Source organism: Arachis ipaensis, chromosome B09 (genome assembly GCF_000816755.2).
Source record: "Arachis ipaensis cultivar K30076 chromosome B09, Araip1.1, whole genome shotgun sequence".
NCBI classification, from domain to species: domain Eukaryota; kingdom Viridiplantae; phylum Streptophyta; class Magnoliopsida; order Fabales; family Fabaceae; genus Arachis; species Arachis ipaensis.
Window position 1 is genome coordinate 1,616,902 of NC_029793.2, and position 20,309 is coordinate 1,637,210.

General features: G+C 32.6%; 4 protein-coding genes across 10 annotated transcripts; 1 reads left to right on the plus strand and 3 right to left on the minus strand.

The window, feature by feature from the left end:
- On the minus strand, positions 324–5,853 carry LOC107618879 (haloalkane dehalogenase). Of its 2 annotated transcripts, XM_016321054.2 has the most exons (11): positions 5,402–5,851; positions 5,117–5,192; positions 4,929–5,014; positions 4,523–4,616; positions 4,361–4,437; positions 3,574–3,701; positions 3,241–3,312; positions 2,534–2,604; positions 2,286–2,361; positions 610–753; positions 324–524 (listed from the first exon to the last, which is right to left on the minus strand). In XM_016321054.2, the coding sequence occupies exons 1-11, from the start codon at positions 5,708–5,710 to the stop codon at positions 485–487; spliced, it is 1,173 nt and encodes a 390-aa protein (XP_016176540.1). In that variant the 5' UTR covers positions 5,711–5,851; the 3' UTR covers positions 324–484. The 2 variants fall into 2 exon arrangements, with proteins under 2 accessions (XP_016176540.1, XP_020968379.1); XM_021112720.1 differs by lacking the exon at positions 2,534–2,604 and having other exon boundaries at positions 3,248–3,312; positions 5,402–5,853.
- LOC107614689 (putative pentatricopeptide repeat-containing protein At3g15930) lies at positions 6,561–9,229 on the minus strand. The gene has a single exon (XM_016316832.2). It carries the CDS (start codon positions 8,836–8,838, stop codon positions 6,580–6,582), a length of 2,259 nt encoding a protein of 752 aa, XP_016172318.1. The 5' UTR covers positions 8,839–9,229; the 3' UTR covers positions 6,561–6,579.
- LOC107619405 (zinc finger BED domain-containing protein DAYSLEEPER-like) lies at positions 10,023–13,586 on the minus strand. Of its 6 annotated transcripts, none has more exons than XM_021112719.1 (3): positions 13,431–13,586; positions 13,256–13,319; positions 10,023–12,315 (listed from the first exon to the last, which is right to left on the minus strand). In XM_021112719.1, the coding sequence occupies exon 3, from the start codon at positions 12,297–12,299 to the stop codon at positions 10,293–10,295; it is 2,007 nt and encodes a 668-aa protein (XP_020968378.1). In that variant the 5' UTR covers positions 12,300–12,315; positions 13,256–13,319; positions 13,431–13,586; the 3' UTR covers positions 10,023–10,292. The 6 variants fall into 6 exon arrangements, with proteins under 6 accessions (XP_020968378.1, XP_016177172.1, XP_020968377.1 ...); XM_016321686.2 differs by having other exon boundaries at positions 13,229–13,319; XM_021112718.1 differs by having other exon boundaries at positions 13,235–13,319; positions 13,431–13,585.
- Positions 14,608–16,424, plus strand: LOC107616979. Its single transcript, XM_016318827.2, has 2 exons — positions 14,608–16,229; positions 16,305–16,424. The coding sequence occupies exon 1, from the start codon at positions 14,761–14,763 to the stop codon at positions 16,210–16,212; it is 1,452 nt and encodes a 483-aa protein (XP_016174313.1). The 5' UTR covers positions 14,608–14,760; the 3' UTR covers positions 16,213–16,229; positions 16,305–16,424.

The following is a 20,309-nucleotide window of genomic DNA, read 5'->3' on the forward strand; positions in this document are numbered from 1 at the left end:
TAATTTTATTACATTTAATTAACATGTGCTTTTAGGATATATATTAAAATTATAATTATTAAATATTTAAAAAAGTTAATAAATAAAGTAAAAATTTAAATTTTATATATATTTTGTGTCCATGTTAAACTTGGTACATCAAATATTAAGGTAATTCAATAATAGTTCAAATGTATATATACTATATAGTGTTGAATTATCTTAAGTGTACATTTAACGGCAGTTTGAAATCACCGCAAAAACTTTGGAAAACCGTCACTATTATTTAATAGAATTATTCCATGGTTTTCAAGTAATTAATTTCATTTCTACTAGGACCGGAATTAGAGGACATATATATACATTAGAAAGTAATAATTTTAATAGTAATAAACTATTTTAAAGATTAAATTTTCAATTTAAGGATAAAAAAAGAAAAAGAGGAAAAGGAATATCCTCCAATAATTAAATAAGCACTTGGATGCATTAATGCCTGCACTTGAAATCAGAAGAACATTCTCAAAGCATCAACAACTTTCTCTGGCCTGTTAAAATAATTAATTAAGAGGGTGAATAATTAAAAGATTATTGTAATGAAATTTAATAATAAAAATGTTAAATTGTACTTACCAATCTTCTTGGGGCATATGGCCAGCTCCTTCAATTGGTTGAAGCTTGATGTTTGTTTGATTTCCTTTCTTAAATTCTTCAGCCACAGATTGTGGCAAATATTTGTCTGATAAACCCCAAGCAAGTAGTATTGGCTTGTCCCATCTGAAAGTAGTTCAAATTGTATAAAGAAAAAAAATAAAAATATTAAATAATAAATTTCCACCCACCTTGGACAACAATGCTGTGATGCACCGAGATAAAATAATTATGAATTTTAAAATAATTTTATACCAATATTTAAACTATAAAATATTTTGGTACATGGCATCATACCAGATTCAAAGGAAGGATTTTCATCCACTAGTTGTTATTGAATGACAAGTAGTAAAATATGGCTAATTTTTTTAGAAATGAAAGAAGTCTGATTAATTGGTGTGTTTTATTTTAAATAATAAATCGGACTCTTAAATTTGAGAAATAATAAAATTTGTAGAGAAATATGACTATAATGCATAAATCAAAGAATCTGATTTATGTTAAAATAAATTTTCTTTTTTTTATAAAGTAAATCGGAGTGTTTGATTTGCACATTTAAAAAAAATTAATACTAAAATATAAATCTGAGAATTAAATTTGTATGTTTAAAAAAAAAACTTAAAAGTCACAAATTTAACCATCAGAACTATGGTTTCCATATAAACAAAAGGTTTAATTACTCTGCTGGTCCCTATAGTTTCGCAAAATTTTCAATTAGGTCTCTATACTTTTTTTCTTTTAATTGAGTCCTTGCACCAAATTTCTTTTTAGAGAAAAACCCAAATCAGCCCCTGACAATTACTTCGAAAGACAACGAGGCCCTTGACAAAAAAAAATCCCAACCCGGCCCCTGACAAAAAAAAAAAAAATCTAATCCGGCCCCTGACAATTACTTCGAAAGGACAACGAGGCCCCTGTACCAAAAAAAATCAATGTTATTTTTTTTGGCACAGGGGCTAATCAGTCCCAAAAAAAAAATTATTAGGGGCCGGATTTGGTGTTTTTTTTTCTTGGGGGCCTCGTTATTCTTTCGAGATAATTGTCAGGGGCCGGATGGGGTATTCACTCTTTTTTTTAATTGGGTCCCTATACTTTTTTTTTTCCTTTTATTTAGGTCCCTGTATCAATTCTTTTTTTTAGTTGGGTCCCTATAAAATTAAGCGAATTACTACTAAGAGGGACTTGATTGAAAAAAAAATTTGGTGCAGGGACCCAATTAAAAAGAAAAAAATATAGGGACCTAAATAAAAATTTCACGAAACTATAGGGACCAACAGAGTAATTAAACCTAAAAAAAACACACAAAATTTCAATATTGCTGAAATTCGTTCATAAACTAACCAACCACCATGTATTGTTGTTCTAGAAAAAAAATACATAACTTGAGACCAAATAGAATCTATTCAAAATAACACCGGATAAAAATAACAAAATCGAACAGGATCTTGACCAATGATGAGCATGGCACCCTAATGGAAAGTGTACAACCCCCGTCATGATTGCAAGCAACAACTCTTATATAACTTCCAAACTCCAAAAGGCCTAGATTGCTTTTTGGTTTTTTGGTACCATTTTTCGGTTACTTACTTATTCTTTCTTAATACATGCATGCATTCAATATGTTCAGTTTTATTGCTTCCTCAATTTCAGAAACATACCTCTCAGATGCAAATCCTTCCACTATCTCCCTTAAAGTGCCTTTGAAATTAGCCTTTCTTGCAGCTTCTAGAAGAGCTGAGCAAACAAAATCAATTAGAAACTTCATTACTATATATAATAAATTTAAATATAAGAAATTAAATATTGTTACATAAAGGCTCTATCAATTTCATTATGAAAATGAATATGCAGAAAATGGCAAACTCTGAAACCATGAAAATGATGAAAAATAAATAATGTCACCAACCAAATCCAGGTCCACTACTTGCCAAATAAGGTAGACGATATACATCAGCTTTTTCATTCTTCAAGACATAGCTGCAACATAATTTAATGTCAAGCCTCAAATAAAGTAGTAATTATTGCCTCTAATTTCTGATCATATTTTGAATAATGCTTTTGCATTTGAATTCCTTTAAGGGCATGTGAAAAACAGCAATGATTCAGTTATGATTATGTATTTATGTGTGTGGTTTATTATATGCTCCCCATGCCCTTTGCACAATGCAATAATTATTGAAGGAACAAAAGATACTTTTGCTGATATCTTGTAATTCCTTTGTTTCTTTTTATTTGTTACATTAAATATATAAATTGTATCCAAATATAAGAATCTAAGAATATACCAAGATTCTTAAAATCGAACTGATAATTAAACTGGTAGAGTTAGAAGTTCAAAGATTTAAACCGATTAACTGCTAAAAACAGGACTGGTTTGATCCGTTTACCAATTTTTTTGCTGATTCTTTTGGTTTTTGTCTTTTAACCGATTGAACTAAGTCGGTTCAGTCCGGTTCTCATAACCATGAAATATACCAGAAAATGATCTAAAGCTGTTATTTATTTATTTGCTGAAGTCCTAAGCTAATTAAATTATTGTATGCAAGAAATTCAGTTTAGAAGTTAGAAATTTCCAAAAAAAAGAAGGTCCAAATAAACTTTTTGGATACATACGGGCTACCTGCTTCAATAAATCGCTCAGCAATAATAGCATTCTGGCATGTAAATTCACCAAACAATGGAATTCTACAAAGGAAAGAAGAAAAGGAATCAATTACAATAAGGATGGTGAATAGTCATTCATATACTATCAAATTTGTGCAGATAAACATTCATCAGTGTTAGAGAATATGTATAATGTGTTTTACTCTTTAGTACAATTAAAATAGGCAAGGTGACTAATAACAAGTAACAAGACACCATAGTCATTTACTCAAAATTTAATTGACAAGCAGGGATGAAAATGTTAGTTGTTACTATCATAGGTACTAGCTATAAGAATCAAACCTTAGCTGCTGAAAAAGTCCAGGAATGACAGATGAAAGTGTTAATGGACTGTTGAGTATTGCTAGCTTTGATATCTTGCTTGAGTTCTTCAGGGCCCAAGTTAGTCCATATGAACCTACAAGAAATCCCTTAAGAACAAAGTGTGACCTTATGTTAGACACAATGTCTAATAAGGATTTTACAAAAGATATATATGATTTTTTGTGTACAAGTAATATGATTGAAGAAAATAAATCATTTTATTCATTGACCTCCCAAGCGTTATGTTTGGTAAGTATTTCAAGACAGAAAAGTCAAGTCTTTATTCTTGTTCTTACTATTCCGATCTTTAGGTAGATTGAAAACTAAGCATATTTTCTCCCATGACTGAGATATTTTGTCTGTTTACGTATCGCTCTCGTTCTCTAAATAAATTTGTGTCTCCGAAAATTTCTGTAGTTTTTTCATGACACAGTTACTAAATAGGGCCCTAAAGCTCCCTTTAGGAGATTATAATATGAAGTTTTTGAAGGGTGTTTAGAGTCAAATTTTACAAAATATTTGAGGTATCTAGTTTGCTATTATCTGATCTTAGGAGAAGATAATGTATATTTTGTACAATTAGATGAGAGTCAGATAGAATTTGCCAAAAACATAAATGCAACTATAGTATGAACTATAAGCTTTCTAAATCAAGCATCCTATATGCATGTAAATAAATGCATCATAGTATTTCACTGAATTCAATGTAACTTTCAAATGATGGATGCTACCATAGATTGTATAGTATCCATGCTTAATTAGATACCTGAACAACTAGGAAAAAGGGAGATTTGACCCCCAACACCTTAAGCAAATTATCCAATGCATCATGGAACTCCTTCTCTATAAGAATTGAAACAAAAACATTTTTAAGGTTTCTGCATTACTAAAATTTGATTCTGGTCTGAGATCATCCATAAAAGGAAACCTGTGTAATCAAAACCATATCCTGGTTGAGGTTTGTCACTGAATCCAAATCCTATCCAATCAGGTGCAAAGCAATGAAACCCTGCATCTGCCAACTGTAAAAAAAGAGAGGAAAAAGCATATATATGTAGAACAAAAACTGAAATAGTGACAAAAAAAGAATGTATGCATCATCAATTATTAGAAATTGCAAGAAATGCAATGACCAATGAAAATGAACAATGTAAAGCGAAAACAAAGGACAGGTTAGGCCATATTACACACATCATCCTTCAATTTGAAGGAAGTTAGTGTAAATACAACAAACTAAGGGTGTCGAGTGTAATATCGCATAAATTTTAGAAAAGATTGGTGTAGTTTGCCTGAATTATCAATGCTTTTTCACAACAGAATGGGGACCAACTTACCTGAGACATAACAACTCTGTAGCTAAAAGATTGTGTTGGAGCCCCATGAAGCAACACAATTGTCCCTCTTCTACTATCAGAAGATCCTGCAAAAGAAGCAGAACAAAAGCAACATATAACAATACATGTGTTCTAAATTTCCTTAAAAAAAAGTTGAAAACATTTCTCAGCAAAGAAATGAAAATTACCAGTTTCCCTCACAAACCATCTTAACTTTCCAGATTTAACATATGAACCGAATTCCTTGCCCTTGTCCTCTATCCTCTATGAACACACAAATCACAGAAACTATTAGTCCAATACCATACTCTCCCACTAAATGATGAATAATATCAATATCATCAACATTCAAAATCATACATACTTAGTAGAGCATCAAAAATACTCAAATTTATCAAAGTTTTAGAATTACTTTCAAAGAATACAATTATTACATTATATAAAGAAGAAGAATGATTGAAAGAAAGAATTACATAGAGCATCTGACCAACGTTGCCATCCTCAGCAGGACTCTCAGGAAGCTGAATTGCGCTGCGGCTTGAAGGGTTATCAGTCACAAATCCAAAAGGGTTGAAAGAATCTGAATCTGAATCTTCTTTGTCCTTTTCATTGGAGGAGCTGCTACTGCTACTGCTACCTCTCACTCTCACTGTTCTTCTTCTTGTGTTTTGTGTCCTTCTCCTTCTGTAACTGTAACAGTACTTATTGGAGGAAAAATAACAAGAATGAGAAGAAGACATAGCAAGGTTGAGGGTGGGAGAGAACACTGAAGAAAACACCATTGCTATTTTGGTATTATGAACCTATGATCAGTGACAGAGGTTTGAACTATGAACTATGAACTATGAAGTGTGGTATTACATTACATGACTCAACAAAGAACTTCAACTTAACGAACAAAACTAGCCACTGTTTTTTTTTTTCCAAATTTTCTCCCCCTTTACTTTTTTTGGCTACAAAAATTGAGGCTGGTGTCCCTACGTTATTATAGACCTCTCATTATTCCACATAGGATACTGATAGATTGATAGATAAAATAAAAAAGAAGGGCCCTTAATGCTATGTAACTGTTGTGCTTATTAAATGAGATAAAGATATATTAACTTATAATGCTAAAAATAAATAAAAACTATATAGTATTAATCTCCGAAAATTAAACTCATTATTTAAATAAATATGATCTTAGTAGTTACATTAAATAAAGTCATATACCTTCATGATTTGTCCATTATAACTCAGCTATAACTGTCTTATTATAATTCAGTTATTACTCTTTATCAGTATAAATTATCTAAAACTGATCAACAACTATCTTCTATATTTATAAAACAATAACCTCTTTAGAAGAAGAGGTATGTTTTGAATCTAAAATTAAGTTTTCACAAGAAATACTTCAAACACTTATTTGAGTATCAAAGTGCTTTTTATAGGTATTCACACTCCGTGTTCTTCCTTAATTATTGTATTTTTCATCCATCCAGAAAAATCCGAGTTCATTCCAAGGTGGACGAGCTATACAAGAAGATCGACTAAGTGAACAAGAACACTTCATATCTCCAATCACACTCATACATATGATACACTGATTCAATTGTCTTATAAAATAGTTTCTGTTCCTAATTCCTATACCCCACTACAGATATGCCAATGTTTACCAGAAATCATTACATGAACATGAACCATGGCTGAAATGATGGAATCTAGTTCTATCCCTAACAATTATCTCCCTACCGTGAACTTCAGACACCAACTTTGCCATATGGTGACAATCCACACACATTCTGAGATTCTTCACTATTCTTATGGTAACTTCTTTTCCTGAACTAATAAGTGCATAAGCAATAGCCAACTTCTCACTATGCCTATAAACTGCACTCTCCTTATCCTCTTCCCCAATATCAAGAAAAACCTCTGAGGTATCAGGTGAATACCCTGCAATCTTCAACTCTTGCATCATGTTTTCTAGCTTTGCATATATCTCTTTAGATTGAGGATGTGATTGATCCCCAGCAACAAATTCATATACATTGCCATTCATTTCCATCAAGCTGCAACCTGGTGTTTTCTTGATTCCTTTCTCCATCATGGTTTCCCGGACGCAGCGCAAGCTCTCCCATCTCTTGCACGCGGCGTATATGTTGCATAACAGGACATAAACAGCTCCATTTTCAGGATCTAACTCAAGAATCTGTTTTGCTGCCATTTCAGCCAGCTCCACATTTCTGTGAACTCTACAAGCACCAAGAAGAGATCCCCAAACAATTGAATTCGGCTTTAAGGGCATAGTCTTAATGACATCAAGAGCTTCTTTTAATTGGCCAGCTCTTCCAAGAAGATCAACCATGCATCCATAATGTGTCATATTTGGCTTGATTCCGTGTTGCTCGGTCATGCTAGTGAAAAAGTTTCTTCCCTTTTCTACCATGCCGGCATGTGTACATGCACACAGGACACCAATATAGGTTACCTCGTCTGGTGTAACTGAAGCTTCTATCATATTTGAAAACATGGAAAGAGCTTCTTCACCATGGCCATTAATGGCAAGACCAACTATCATTGCTGTCCATGTAAACTTGTCTTTCTGATGCATTTCCTTGAATATTTTCCTTGCTTTCTCAACATTACCACATTTGAAGTACATGTCTATCAGAGCATTCCCAACAAAAGTGTCATTCTTGATACTGTTTTTGTCAATGTAAGTCTTCACCCACTCCCCTAGTTCGAGTGCTCCCAGATTTGCGCAAGCCGATAGGATGCTGACCATGGTGAATTCATCAGGTTTTACATTTGACATTTGCATCTCACGGAAAAGCACCAGAGCCTCCCTGAAATGATTAAGTCTAAGGTATCCATCAATCATGGCAGTCCAGGAAACATAATCTCTTTCAGGCATTTGATCAAAATACTTCCTAGCTAAATTAATTTCGCCAGAATTGGCGAACCCTGAGACGATGGAAGTCCAAGAAATTACATCTCTACTCTTCATTTTGTCGAAAACACTTTGTGCAGCACCCATTTCTCCACAGACTGCAAACATATCAATTAAGGCATTTTCCAATATCAGATTAGGTTCAACAATACCCTTTTCGACATACTTATATATGTGCTTTCCCCCAAGTAAATCCTTCAATTTAGAGCATACTGAAAGCATCAAAACTATAGTAACTGAATTGGGTGATACTCCTTTCTTCTCCATCTCAGAAAAAAGCTTCTTTGATTTCTGAAACGCCTTAACTCTGTTATACCCGGATATCATTACATTCCAGGTAACTACTTCCCATGATTCACCCATATCAAAGACCTTCCGAGCCATATCAACCATGCCACACAAGGAAAACACATGAATGAAAGCCTTTTGAACAAACACGTTAGAATCAAATCCATGTTTCACTGCATTGTTAAACAAGATTTTCCCATACCGCAAAGCCACATTGCTGTTGAATCCCTTCAACAAGAACGGAAGCGTGTAATGATCGGGCTTGGTATCATTGGTGATCATTGCTATATACATAGAAACTCCAATTTCAGGACAGTTGATCCTAGAATAGCCCTTCATCATGGTGTTCCAAATGAACCCACTTGGTTTTGGAATTGTATCAAACACCTTATGAGCATATTTCACATCTCCACAATCCTTGGTACAACAGAAGACTATAACTTTGTTTTGAACTAAAGGGTCTGAAGTTAGACCCATTTTGATTGTTTGTGAATGAATTTGCTTTAACTGTTCCATGGAATTGCACCTTTCAAGCAAAGATATTGCATATTCTCCAAAACATTTGGAATCAAAATGTGCAGAACACTTAAAAGCAATATCAGAAGACTTAGAAACCAATCTCTTGATGAGCAAGGAAAGTGAAAGTGTGAAACTTGCATGTGAACAAGACAGTGAAGTTGACAAACAAAGCATGGATATAACTAACTTAACTGTAAATGTTATGTTACTGTGAAAAATGGAACAATAACTAACTGTAAGATCAATGTCAGAATTTCACAAAGCGTTCTAAATTACTAAAACTATATCTAACTTTAAAGGTTCTAATATTTGTGAAAGATTGAAGCTTTGGGTACTTTACTCACTAAGTTCCAATAACACTTTAAATAGCAGTTTTCAAGGGAAAATCCTTTGTCACAATGTCACATATGGTAATGCAATAATAGAATAAGGCTTTTGATAATAAAAGACAGAGTACGAGGTTTAAGGTTGGTTAGACCTTTGATATTATATTTATATGATAATGTATAATATTATATTTTTATCAGATAACTAATTCTAATTACAAATAAATACAAAATAATAACTCAGGAAGGAATTATTTATTTGTTATTATTATTTTGAGTGAAATTATTGCAAATATGTTAGTTTATTGTATAAATTTGATTTATTATTCAATTTAAAATATTGAACAGTTATTTTTTATTTCAATGAAATATTATGAGAAGTTAAATGATGTATATTGTATAACACATTCTCTTTTTATGTACGTTGGTGCTCTTTTAATAAGATATGAAAATTGAAAAGCAAGGGGAAATAATAACATTCAATTCTTTTAATATAAATTATTCTAAAGAAATATTGTGATTATTATTTATTAATTTTTAATTTGTAAAGGAAAATGAAGAATTTTGTAACTCTTGATTAAATAGTAATTTCAACACGTGTTGTACTACTTTTTTGTTTTTGTTTGACTTAGTAGCTTAACTTGGTATATCCCTCACAACTATAAATTAATATTTGCATTAGCAAGTTGAAGCATCATTATGTCTTAAGATTTTTTTTTTCCGAGAAAGAAAAAGGTTGTTTTTACTTTTTACCATTAGTCATTAGACAATATTAAACAACCAATCTTTAATCAAAACCATTAAGAATGCATTTATAAATTGGAATCTCAAACTTAAAAGAAGCGTAAATCTTCTCAAGTTTTTTTTTTAATTATTAGATAAAATATAATCTCTCACTATTTCTATATATCATAATAAAATCATCAACCGAAACATATCATAATAAAATCATCAACCGAAACGAAACACGTATTTTCTTTTACTGCAAGTAACAATCAATAAACCGAGAATTATGAGCCAAACCCAATAAAAAGAATAAAATTGCTTTTCACTAAAACTCGAGTATGAGTATTGAACACAATTACTTAATATTTTTCTTCTTCCACTTACAAAAAGGGTTATTTTGGCTAAATTTGAAAGTTTATATAGAATCAATCTTATACTATAAACATGTTACTAAAAAGTTCAAAAGAAAAATCCTGAAAACTAATCACACAAATTAGTTTACTTCAACCTTGTTTCAATACTTCAGTATACCTCAAAATTACTCGAGAATCCTATGTCCTACAAAAGAACCTATACCTAAAATTCCATTTTCACAAATGCTTTTGAATCATCTGTTGGTAAGATTTTATTCTGTAACCAATCCTTGGCACAAATAAGAGCCTCAATAGTCCTAGGGCTTAATGAACTCCTGTAACTATCCATTTTCCTAATTTCTGTGTCAAAAACAGAATCCCGAGACACTGTAGACGTTGGCATAGACAAAAGATCGGATGCAATTCTTGACAAGGTTGGATACCTGTATCCATTCAGCCTCCACCAACACAAAATATCAAATTCTTGATGACTGGATAGTAGAGGTTCTTCTAGATACTCATCCAATTCTGACTTGAATTGCTGGTTACCGACAAAATCGGATATATAAAATTCATAGTCATCAAGATAGATAGAATCATCAAGAGAACCTTCTGGGCACAGCTCTGTCTTTATCATGATCTCATCCCCTTCATCATCCCCATTGATTGTTTCAAACGGAAGCATTTGGATGTTATATTCTATGAACATTTCACGAAGGGCATCATCAACTGTTCTTATCCATGGCTCTGCATTCTCACCAAGTATCTTAGAAAAGGTGAACTCCACAAGTTTCATTTTATGCCTTGGATCGAGGGCAACGGCCATTGCCAAGATGGGGCAGCTTTCTCTCCAATACCGATCAAACTTCTCATACAAAGGCTTAATCAGACCACTAAGGAAGGGATCATCGCTAAATGCCGCATAAGTCAACTCCACCTGAAGTTTTGACACTTCAGGGAAAAATAAGTTTGCGGTCGGGTATGGTTGCAAAGTCAAAATGTTCGCTGCATCATGAAAACATTTCAAATATTTGCAGAGTTTTTCAACCTGCTTCCATTCATCCATCGTAAGGGTCATTCTGTAATCAGGATCAGCTGTATCGAAGCAAGCAAAGACTTCCATTAATTCACAGGCAGCAAGAAGCATATGGTATGTTGAATCCCATCTACTTGTGTCATCAAGTACAAGGTCCACTTTACTTGGGACTTGTAGTTGTTGTTTCAGTTCAATAAACTTTTCTAGGTGAGATTCTGAAGACTTTACATACTTCACACTTTGACGGACCTTGTCAACAGTTTCCTTCATTGCCTGTAATGCGTCCAGTGCAAGGTGACTAAGAACACGGGCATAACAATTCTGGTTTAAGAACTGATCATTGAGGATCACTGGGTTCTTGGAAGAAAGAAAGCCTTTCAGATTTCCCATCAAAGTCTCACTGGAGAAGGATTTATCAAGTGCAAGGGTAAGGAGTCGTCCCTCTAAATTCCAGTCAGATAGACATGTTAATATAGTGTGGCTTAAGGAACCATCGGAAAGAGGAAATGGTACCTTAATGACATTTAGAACAGGATGATGTAAGTTCCAATTGCCATCAATGAAGTGTCCACGGACAAAAACATAGCCCATTGCCTCGTTTGAAGTCCATAAGTCCAATGTCAGGTTAACCAGTCCGGGAATACCATTGATAAGATTCAAAAGATTTTGCTTCTCTCTTACATATAAAGCAACACAATCCTCTTCGACAGAATCAGATCGGATCGGATTGAACTGGGGTTGAAGAATCCGCACAAGATCAATGAAACCCTGCTGCTCCACAATATGAAGTGGATAATCATGTAAAATTATCATTTTAGCAATATCATGGTTGCTCCGGCTCTGATCAAATGAGACACCATTACCAGCATATCCAGGTGTTGCTCTTGGACGTTTCTTGGGTGGATTGGGAGTATCTTGAGTTTCTCCTTGTTGATTTTTCTGCCGAATAACTTGACAAATTCCTAAAGTAATGTGCCTTTTCAGATGACTTGTGCCGGCTAGTTTTGAATCATTTATATAAGAAAAGGATTTGTTGCACTGTTTGCAATATGCCCTGGTACATCCAGCTCCAACAGTTTCAACAGTGAAATATTCCCACACAATAGACTTCTTTCTCTTAGGTAGATTCGGATGTTCTCCTAAATCAGGTTTCTCTTTGTTATTAGTTACAGCAATGCCAGCATCAATCGCCATGAATGCAGGTGTAATCCTAGAGGACATAATTAACGAAACAATAGAGGGTCATCAATATGGGGGGTGAATGCATATATTAGCAAAATGAATCATGAAGCATATTCAATATATAATTTAATACAATGCATAGATTAAAAAAAAATTGAACTTAATACATGGAATAAAAGTTTAAAAGCCATAGAACTTCAGCTGCAAGAAAAATCCACTAAAACTGTCCAAGAAGGATACCCTATATAAAGGCTAAAAAAAGGATTCTCATGCTCAGTCCCTCTATATCCTTTTATATGTTCTTTTTTCTGTTATTCGAATACAAATTCAAGCAGGGTAGGCTTTTCAAACACAATACTTTTAACCCTACGAAAGAGTGGGGTGGCATAGTGCACGAGAATCCCATCGGGTGGGATTTGCAGGAAAAGATGTATGCATATTACTTCCAAAAGAGGTGGGATTGATTCTCGAATTTGAATCCCACAATCCCTTACCATTATACTAATTACTAAGGCTCATCTCCCCAAGTTCTAACCCTAGATAGATAAAATAAAAACCAACCAAGTTAATTACATTATAATTTTACAATTGAAAACAAATTAAAATCACTGGCTACATCTATAAACTTTTGCTGAATAACATGAATTAGACAATGGTGTAGCATCCTATCGCGTGTGAAATCAAAACCATAATTCTTAATGTGGCTCGCACTATAGTTTGGCACAACAATGATAATCAGAACCAGAGCAAAAACAACAAGCCAGTTGATTACGCATGATGCATACATACACATACACACATAACAATCACAATAAACAATCACAAGTAGGGTTTTTGGTTTGATAAGAGAGCAAAACACAACAAACAAAAACCTTAAACGAGCAAAACAACAACAATTAAAATAACTAAATACATGAATGAAGGAGTTTATGACTACTAACACATACATAGACTGATAAACCTCGTACTTGCGGGAGTGAGAATGGTAGGAGAACGTGCCAGCGTGGCGGCGGAAGAGAGAGAAAGCGATTCCTGATGTAACCAAATATGACGCAAAAAAAGTTAGTAATTTTTCGTCTTCTTGTATATTCATGCGCATATATATAGATACAGAGAGAGAGAGAGAAGAGGAACCCTACTTACGGAACCGACTTGGATTGGCGACGAAGATTTTGATGGTTGGAAGAAGAAGCGGCAATATATTAATACTTGGTGCGGCTGAAGAGAAGAGAAGAGAAGAGAAGAGAACACAAAATCAAGGGTTTAAGCTTCCAAATAAATCCTAAAAACTCTTCACCCTTCAAAAACTACTATTCAGCAACAGGTAACTAGCTCAAAATTATAGGTGTATATTAAGTTGATGCTTGGGTGTATTTAAGGTTGATACTTGGGTGTTTTTGAACCGATTTTGATACTTTGTTGTTTTCTTTTTTGTAGGAAATCCGTTTCCTGAGAAAGTTGAGTATAAGCAACTTTATAAGCAACTTTCTGATGATGACAAAATAATTTATAGAAGATTCCAGGGTAAGACACTCAAAAGTCTTACCGATGAAATGATGGAAATCGGCGTTGGCAGCGAAGAGGAACGCCTGATGTTCAAAAGGATATTCATCCTCTACATACAGATGGCGTTCCTTTTGCCAACGACGATAAACAAAATATCGCCCGTGCACCTCGCCCCAATTTTTAAGATGGACGGCATATCGGAGAGAAACTGGGGGGCGCATGTTTTGACCTTCTTGATCAAAGGCATCACAAACTACCAGGAGAAGAAGAAGAAGGCAATTGATGGAACTTTGATTTCGAAAAACAACAAATCAAAAATAGAAAACGAAGATGGAGTTGCAGAGAGAGACAAAGGTAACCTAAACGAAGAAGATGCTAGTGAGAAAAGGAGAAGAAAAGAACAATGAAGAAGAAGGAGGGTAAACGCGGGAGAAGAAGAAGAACGAAATCTCAAAATAACGAAAACGAAAAGGGAAAGAAATATTTTAAATCTGGTAGTTAGATATACGCGCGATGTTATATAGCGCGTGTAATCAACGTACCTGAAGCAGCGCGTATTTTGATCTTATTGTTTAATGAACTTGTATGGCATACAAGCCATTAGGGCTTGTATGCAGAGCTTTTCCGTAAAAAATATTTCATTTAGATTCAAATAAAATATTATAGTAAACACATTTTAAAATATATATGTATATATATATAGAAAGAAATATGCATGAAAAATGTGTGTGTTTAATACCTTAAAAATTTCTTTATTTCTGTTAAAAGAAAAACAATAATGCATTAAAATGTGGACTAAAACATGTGAGTTGACCCCCGGAGTTAGCTGGTAAACTTGAAAAACTTATTAAACCTTAGATGGAATGGAGCTGCTAGAAAAAAATTATTAAACCTTGACATATACTATCTCTTCCTCCTCTCTGTTTTCTCACAAGTCTTCTCTTGTGCATGTTCTTTGCTTCCAAGAATGTTTGTCTTCAGTACCTACGAAAGGCTTGCTTCTGAAAGTTTCCCAGGAAAAATAGAGAACATACACGACTCTTGGTTAAGAGGAGCACTGAGCAAACTACTAATTTCGGAAGAAAATTTGGAATCGAAAATTAGAAAGTCAGATGAAAGAAATAATATACCAAGAATTCCACAGCACATGGCTGAAAGGGTGGATTTTAGAAACTATTATGAGCCACGGATCATCTCAATTGGTCCAATTCATCTACCCAAAGAAGATCTTCTTCAAGGAAAGTTATATAAGGATTTGTGGGCTGCAAAGTATGTTCAAGGTGCTGATTTCCATCGGATACAGGAAGTACATAGGATGACTCGCCAAAATGCTTATATCTCCATGCAGTTCATGTACCTCGACCTTTTAAAGAATGAAAAACTTGCATCTGCATATGACCATCCCCCGGATGGAAAAATGTTTGCTACATTGGCGCTGGTTTCGGATGGATGTTGTGTACTTCACCTGTTGGAGAAATCAGACAACTCATTTGAGGCACAAGAAGAGCTAGAAATTAGCATTGACAAGCTTTTATGGATGCACCAGGATCTGCTTATCATGGACAACCAAATTCCCTTCCAAGTCCTCAGGCTCTTGTGTGAGGATCAAGAAAGGCTCGAAAAATGCCTCGGGAACTTCCTCCAAGTTCATGGTATTCAGACAGCACCCAAGCTTCGAAGACAGAATCAAGAAGAACAAGAGTTAAGGCTAATTGTCCAAGGAGATAACCAAGAAGAAGAGGGTAATGAATCTGATCCCCTCCATCTTCTAGATTATTTGAGGAGGGCACTCTTGATGAGAGATCTAGAGACAATCCATAAGGATATCAGGGTCAAGATGAGATCCTGGCACCTCAGGAAGTATAGAATTGGGACCATAAGAGAACTCAGAGCAGCCGGGATTCGAGTTAGAAGACATTCCAACATCAATTCTTTGTACCCCACCTTCAATCATGGCATACTCTACCTTCCTGAGCTAACTGTGGATGGTTCAACAGCTCATATCTTCCTCAACCTTGTAGCCCATGAGATATGGCCTGGTTTTCGCAACAACTTCGCGATCAGCTCATTTATAGTGTTCATGAGCTCTCTCATTGACCAGCCTGAGGATGTCAAGGAACTCAGATTAGCTGGTGTACTTATCAATGAACTAGCCAATGACAAAGAAGTGGCTGATCTGTTTAATAAGATGGATACTATTCTGGTGCCTGAGACACCATTGTTTGCTCACATCAGAGACCAAATCCATGTACATTTTAAATCCAAGAGAGGTAAGATCAGGATGCTGTCTTGGATGGGAGAGGCCTCTAACACCTTTTTCCGCTCGCCATGGACCATCATTGCCTTGCTTGCTGCGGTGCTTGGCCTTGTTCTTACATTTATCCAAACATGGTTTGCTATCCACCCTAAATCTTCATAAATCATAACATCACTTTTAAAGAAAAAGCTGTTGTATTGTTTTCTTACTTATCACTTGTTCATTTCTCTCCTTTAATATCTTTTTTTTTTTTTTCAATGTTTTGCTTGATGATGAATAAAACACTACTCATATGAGTATGTGAGCTGTGTGTAATCTGTATTTCAATCATAAACTACTATGCAGTAATTGGAATCTGGTTCTCTCCTTTTTAATCAAGGACTTACTTGTAATTTAATTTAGTTAGAGATTTATTCGTCTGAAACTGCCATACTTTTTAAAAGCTATAATATTCACAGAAATTTAGTAGGAGAGGATAAAAGTGCGTTTCAGTAATTTGAACGTTCTTTGATGTTTGGCAACTTTTCTTTTCTGAAGGCCAACGTGATTCTGCATCCCAAAAGATTTTTTACTAGAAGCAAAAAATTATAGCTTTTGTGTTTACTCAAGGCACGTTTAAATTTGTTGCTAGTTATTATTGGTTTTTTTATAATTTTTTTTAAATAAATACTGAAAATATTAAAACAATTATTCTAATTTTTGTGCACTGTTTACTATTTTAATTTTTTATAATATGTATTATTGTTTCTATTAGAAATGATAAATTAAATAAAAAGTTAATTATAAATAATTAATTATTTATCTAGAAGTGATTTTAACTAATATTATTCAAATAATATTTATTTTATCAAAATCAATTTTAGTAAAAATTGACAAACATAAATCATGTTAGTATAAACTCACTTTTACCCAAAATTAATTTTACAAAATTATTTCTGTTCAAACTTCAATTTGCCCAACGTAAATCCAAACACACGTGAAGTAGTTGAGAAAGAAAGTCTTTCTATACGAATGAGTTCTTATAGAAAAATAGTATTACTATTCAATTATAATTTAAGTGCTCATGTCATATTACTGGTTCTTTATGCTATACAAAAAATTAAAATGATATCCAGTCATCGAGATCCACAAGAGATTGAATATAAAATTCACACAAATAATCTCAAACAATGGTTTAAAAAACACAAAATGAAAGACTTCGAGGTTGACATAGAAACTAAAAGAGAAAGGGTAAAATAGTCGTTAAGATTCTTAATTTAAAAAAAGAAAACAAAGAGTATGAGCTGTCTTAAAAGTCAAAAAGCATATCGTGGTTAATAGTAACACAGTAACACTTGCTAATTGCTATGTCTGAATAAATAACAGACAAAGTAAAATACTACTATAAAACTCGAGCAGTTAACCAAGTTTATTCTTATAAGATTAATTTTTCTGTACATTTTAATAGTTTTATTCAATTTTATTTTAATTATATTTTTTATAGTTAAAAAAATTAATTATGTCTTTTAAGTATACAATTTTTTCAATTAAGTTTCTAATTTCATGAAACGTTACAAAAACATAAAAAAAAATATTTCACGAATATTCATTATCCAATTATCTAATATATTCTTAATTTGTATTAAGGTCACGAATTCAAGTCGTGAAAACAGCTACCAATATAATTATCAAATTAGATTGCGTACATTATATTTTTTGGGTGCAGTTTTTTTTTAAATCCTGTGATAATGCAAAGATGCTTTGTACACTGAGCTGATTTTTTTTTCTTTATATAAAAATTTACTCATATAGTGTTGAAGCTGGTCAATCAGAGAATATAATTTTGGATCATCTAAATTTTAAATTTTTATTTTAGAGAATAAAGTATAATTTTTCATTTTTAAATAATTTCTCTCTAATATTTTTTTTGGTCTCATCTATAAAATAAATGATAAAAAATTACATTTTACCTTCTAAAGTGAAATTCAAAATTTAAAGATTTCGAATTCGGAGAATATGTAGTCATGTATAAGTGTCAAAAACTATCCTAATCTTATTAGCTTATAAGCTATAGTGATTAATCTATGGAAAAGTATATGGAATCAAAAGATTACCAGCAAAAAACTAAACAAAACCACATTAATTTATATTAATAATTAATTTTAAATTTTTTAAATTCAAAATTTAAAAAATTTAAAATTGATTAAGTAAACCTAATTAAAACCTATAAAAACTTCCTCTTCTCTCTCACATTAACCTACCCACCTCCAACAATCACACACAGACCTCTCTCTTTAACCGTCAGGCTCTCTCCGCCTCTCCACCGCGACCCACTCCTCTTCTATCATCGACATCTAATTCGTCGGATTCGCCACTATCGACAAGAATCCATACTCAACACGTGGATTAGACAAGTTTTGGGAACTTCTAGCTGAACTCGATGAGAGAAGGAAGAAGGTTTATTCCAAGGTGAGTGACGGTGTTTGGTAGATCGGTGGCGATACTTTGCACATGTGTTTTGTGGTATGTAATTCCAGTGATGAGTGATACCTCTTTTTCTTCTTCTTCAAATTCAAAGCCAATAAGAAAAACTGTGAGGAATACAAATAAAAAGGAATATGTAAGAGGGTTGAGGGAAAAGAAGATGGTGGTGATGAATGAGGGTTTAAATTCTCCATCAAAGGACAATGGTTCACCGAAACATGGCACAGTAGCAGCATCATCACCATGTTGCTCTCTGCGTTTTGAGATATTAGGTGCCGTTTTGATGATTAAAGAGACGACAAATTACATAATTACAGAAATATAAAAAAAATATTCATTTAATATGAAAAAAAAATATCCTAATAATTAACAAAAAAAATATCCAGTTATATTTTAGCAAAAATAATTAAATATCTATAAAATTTAAAAAAATATAAAATTCTTAAAGAAATAGAGACATTCACATTTGCAATACAAAAAAATTAAAAAAATATATAAAACAACATCCATTTAGTATGAAAAAGAAATATTCTGATAGCAGAAGAAACATCCATATATATTAATTCGTAGAAATTTTGGATTCACCTAAAAATATTTAACTAATTTTTTGCTAATACCCTTTTGGTTCCTAACATTGTTCTTAATCTATTTATCAATTGCCACCATAATGTCTTGATGGTTGGAAGAAGAAGCGGCAATATATTAATACTTGATGCGGCTGAAGTCTGAAGAGAAGAGAACACAATGAAGGGTTTAAGCTTCCAAATAAATCCTAATTCCTAAAAACTCTTCACTCTTCAAAAAACAACTACTATTCAATATATATAAATAGAGTTTTACTTAATTAGTATTTAGAATATTTTTTAAGTGTTTAAAAATTGGTTATTTTTATTAGTGTATTATAGTAATATATAATTAATTGTTCGTATAAATAGTGTATAGAAATTCAATTTATATACATATAAGATAATGTTTGAGCCAACATTTTTAGGGGATTTGTGGTGCAGTTTGGATCGATTTTGAGTAAAAAATCATCCAATTCGAACATTAATTTTACTTGCGGTGCAGTTTGGATTAGATAAACTTTTTAAAAAATCCAATCCGATTTCATCCGATCCAATTTCAAGCGGTTTGGATTGGATTGGATTTGCGGTTTTGTAAATTAAAAAAATTAAATACATATAACAAATTTCAACATCAAATTTTAAATAATCAACAATGACATAACAAGTCTCAACAATATCTTAAAAAGCCAATAATAACATAACAATAGAAATAAAATTATAGGTTAGTTAAAATAAATAAATAAATAACATTTTGAACATAAAATATTTATTAAATAATAATACATAAATAATATAAAAATATAATAAATTGAACATGTTATAAGTATAATTATAAATATATTAATAAAATAATAATATTATAGCATATTGTGCAGTTTGAATTGAATTGGATCGGTTATGAAAAGTATATCCAAAATCCGATCTGATTCGATCTAGTGGTTTGTAAAAAAATAGAATCTAATCAAATCCGAATTAGTGCGGTTTTAATCAATTTTTGCCTTTTCAGATTTAATTAGATTGAATGAACGATTTAATTTGAATCGATTTAGATTTGAACACCCTAAACATTTTAAGTAAGAATAGTGAAAATTAATTAATGTTAAGTCAAGTATAAGATAAGTACACCGAAAAATATTAATAGTCTGGGAAAAAAATTTAAAATTTGATGTGCTGTAAAAACAATTTCATATTTATATATTAACAAAAATATGTAAAATATTCTATATTATA

Excerpts from the sequence above, each read along its gene's own strand:
- LOC107618879 (XM_016321054.2), bottom strand. The coding sequence starts at position 5,710 with ATGGTGTTTTCTTCAGTGTTCTCTCCCACCCTCAACCTTGCTATGTCT. Across the intron at positions 5,015-5,116 it reads ATGGTTTGTGAGGGAAACTG|GATCTTCTGATAGTAGAAGA; the intron begins GTAATTTTCATT and ends CTTCTTTTGCAG. Across the intron at positions 4,438-4,522 it reads ATATGGTTTTGATTACACAG|AGAAGGAGTTCCATGATGCA; the intron begins GTTTCCTTTTAT and ends CAATTCTTATAG.
- LOC107614689 (XM_016316832.2), bottom strand. The coding sequence starts at position 8,838 with ATGCTTTGTTTGTCAACTTCACTGTCTTGTTCACATGCAAGTTTCACA.
- LOC107616979 (XM_016318827.2), top strand. The coding sequence starts at position 14,761 with ATGTTTGTCTTCAGTACCTACGAAAGGCTTGCTTCTGAAAGTTTCCCA.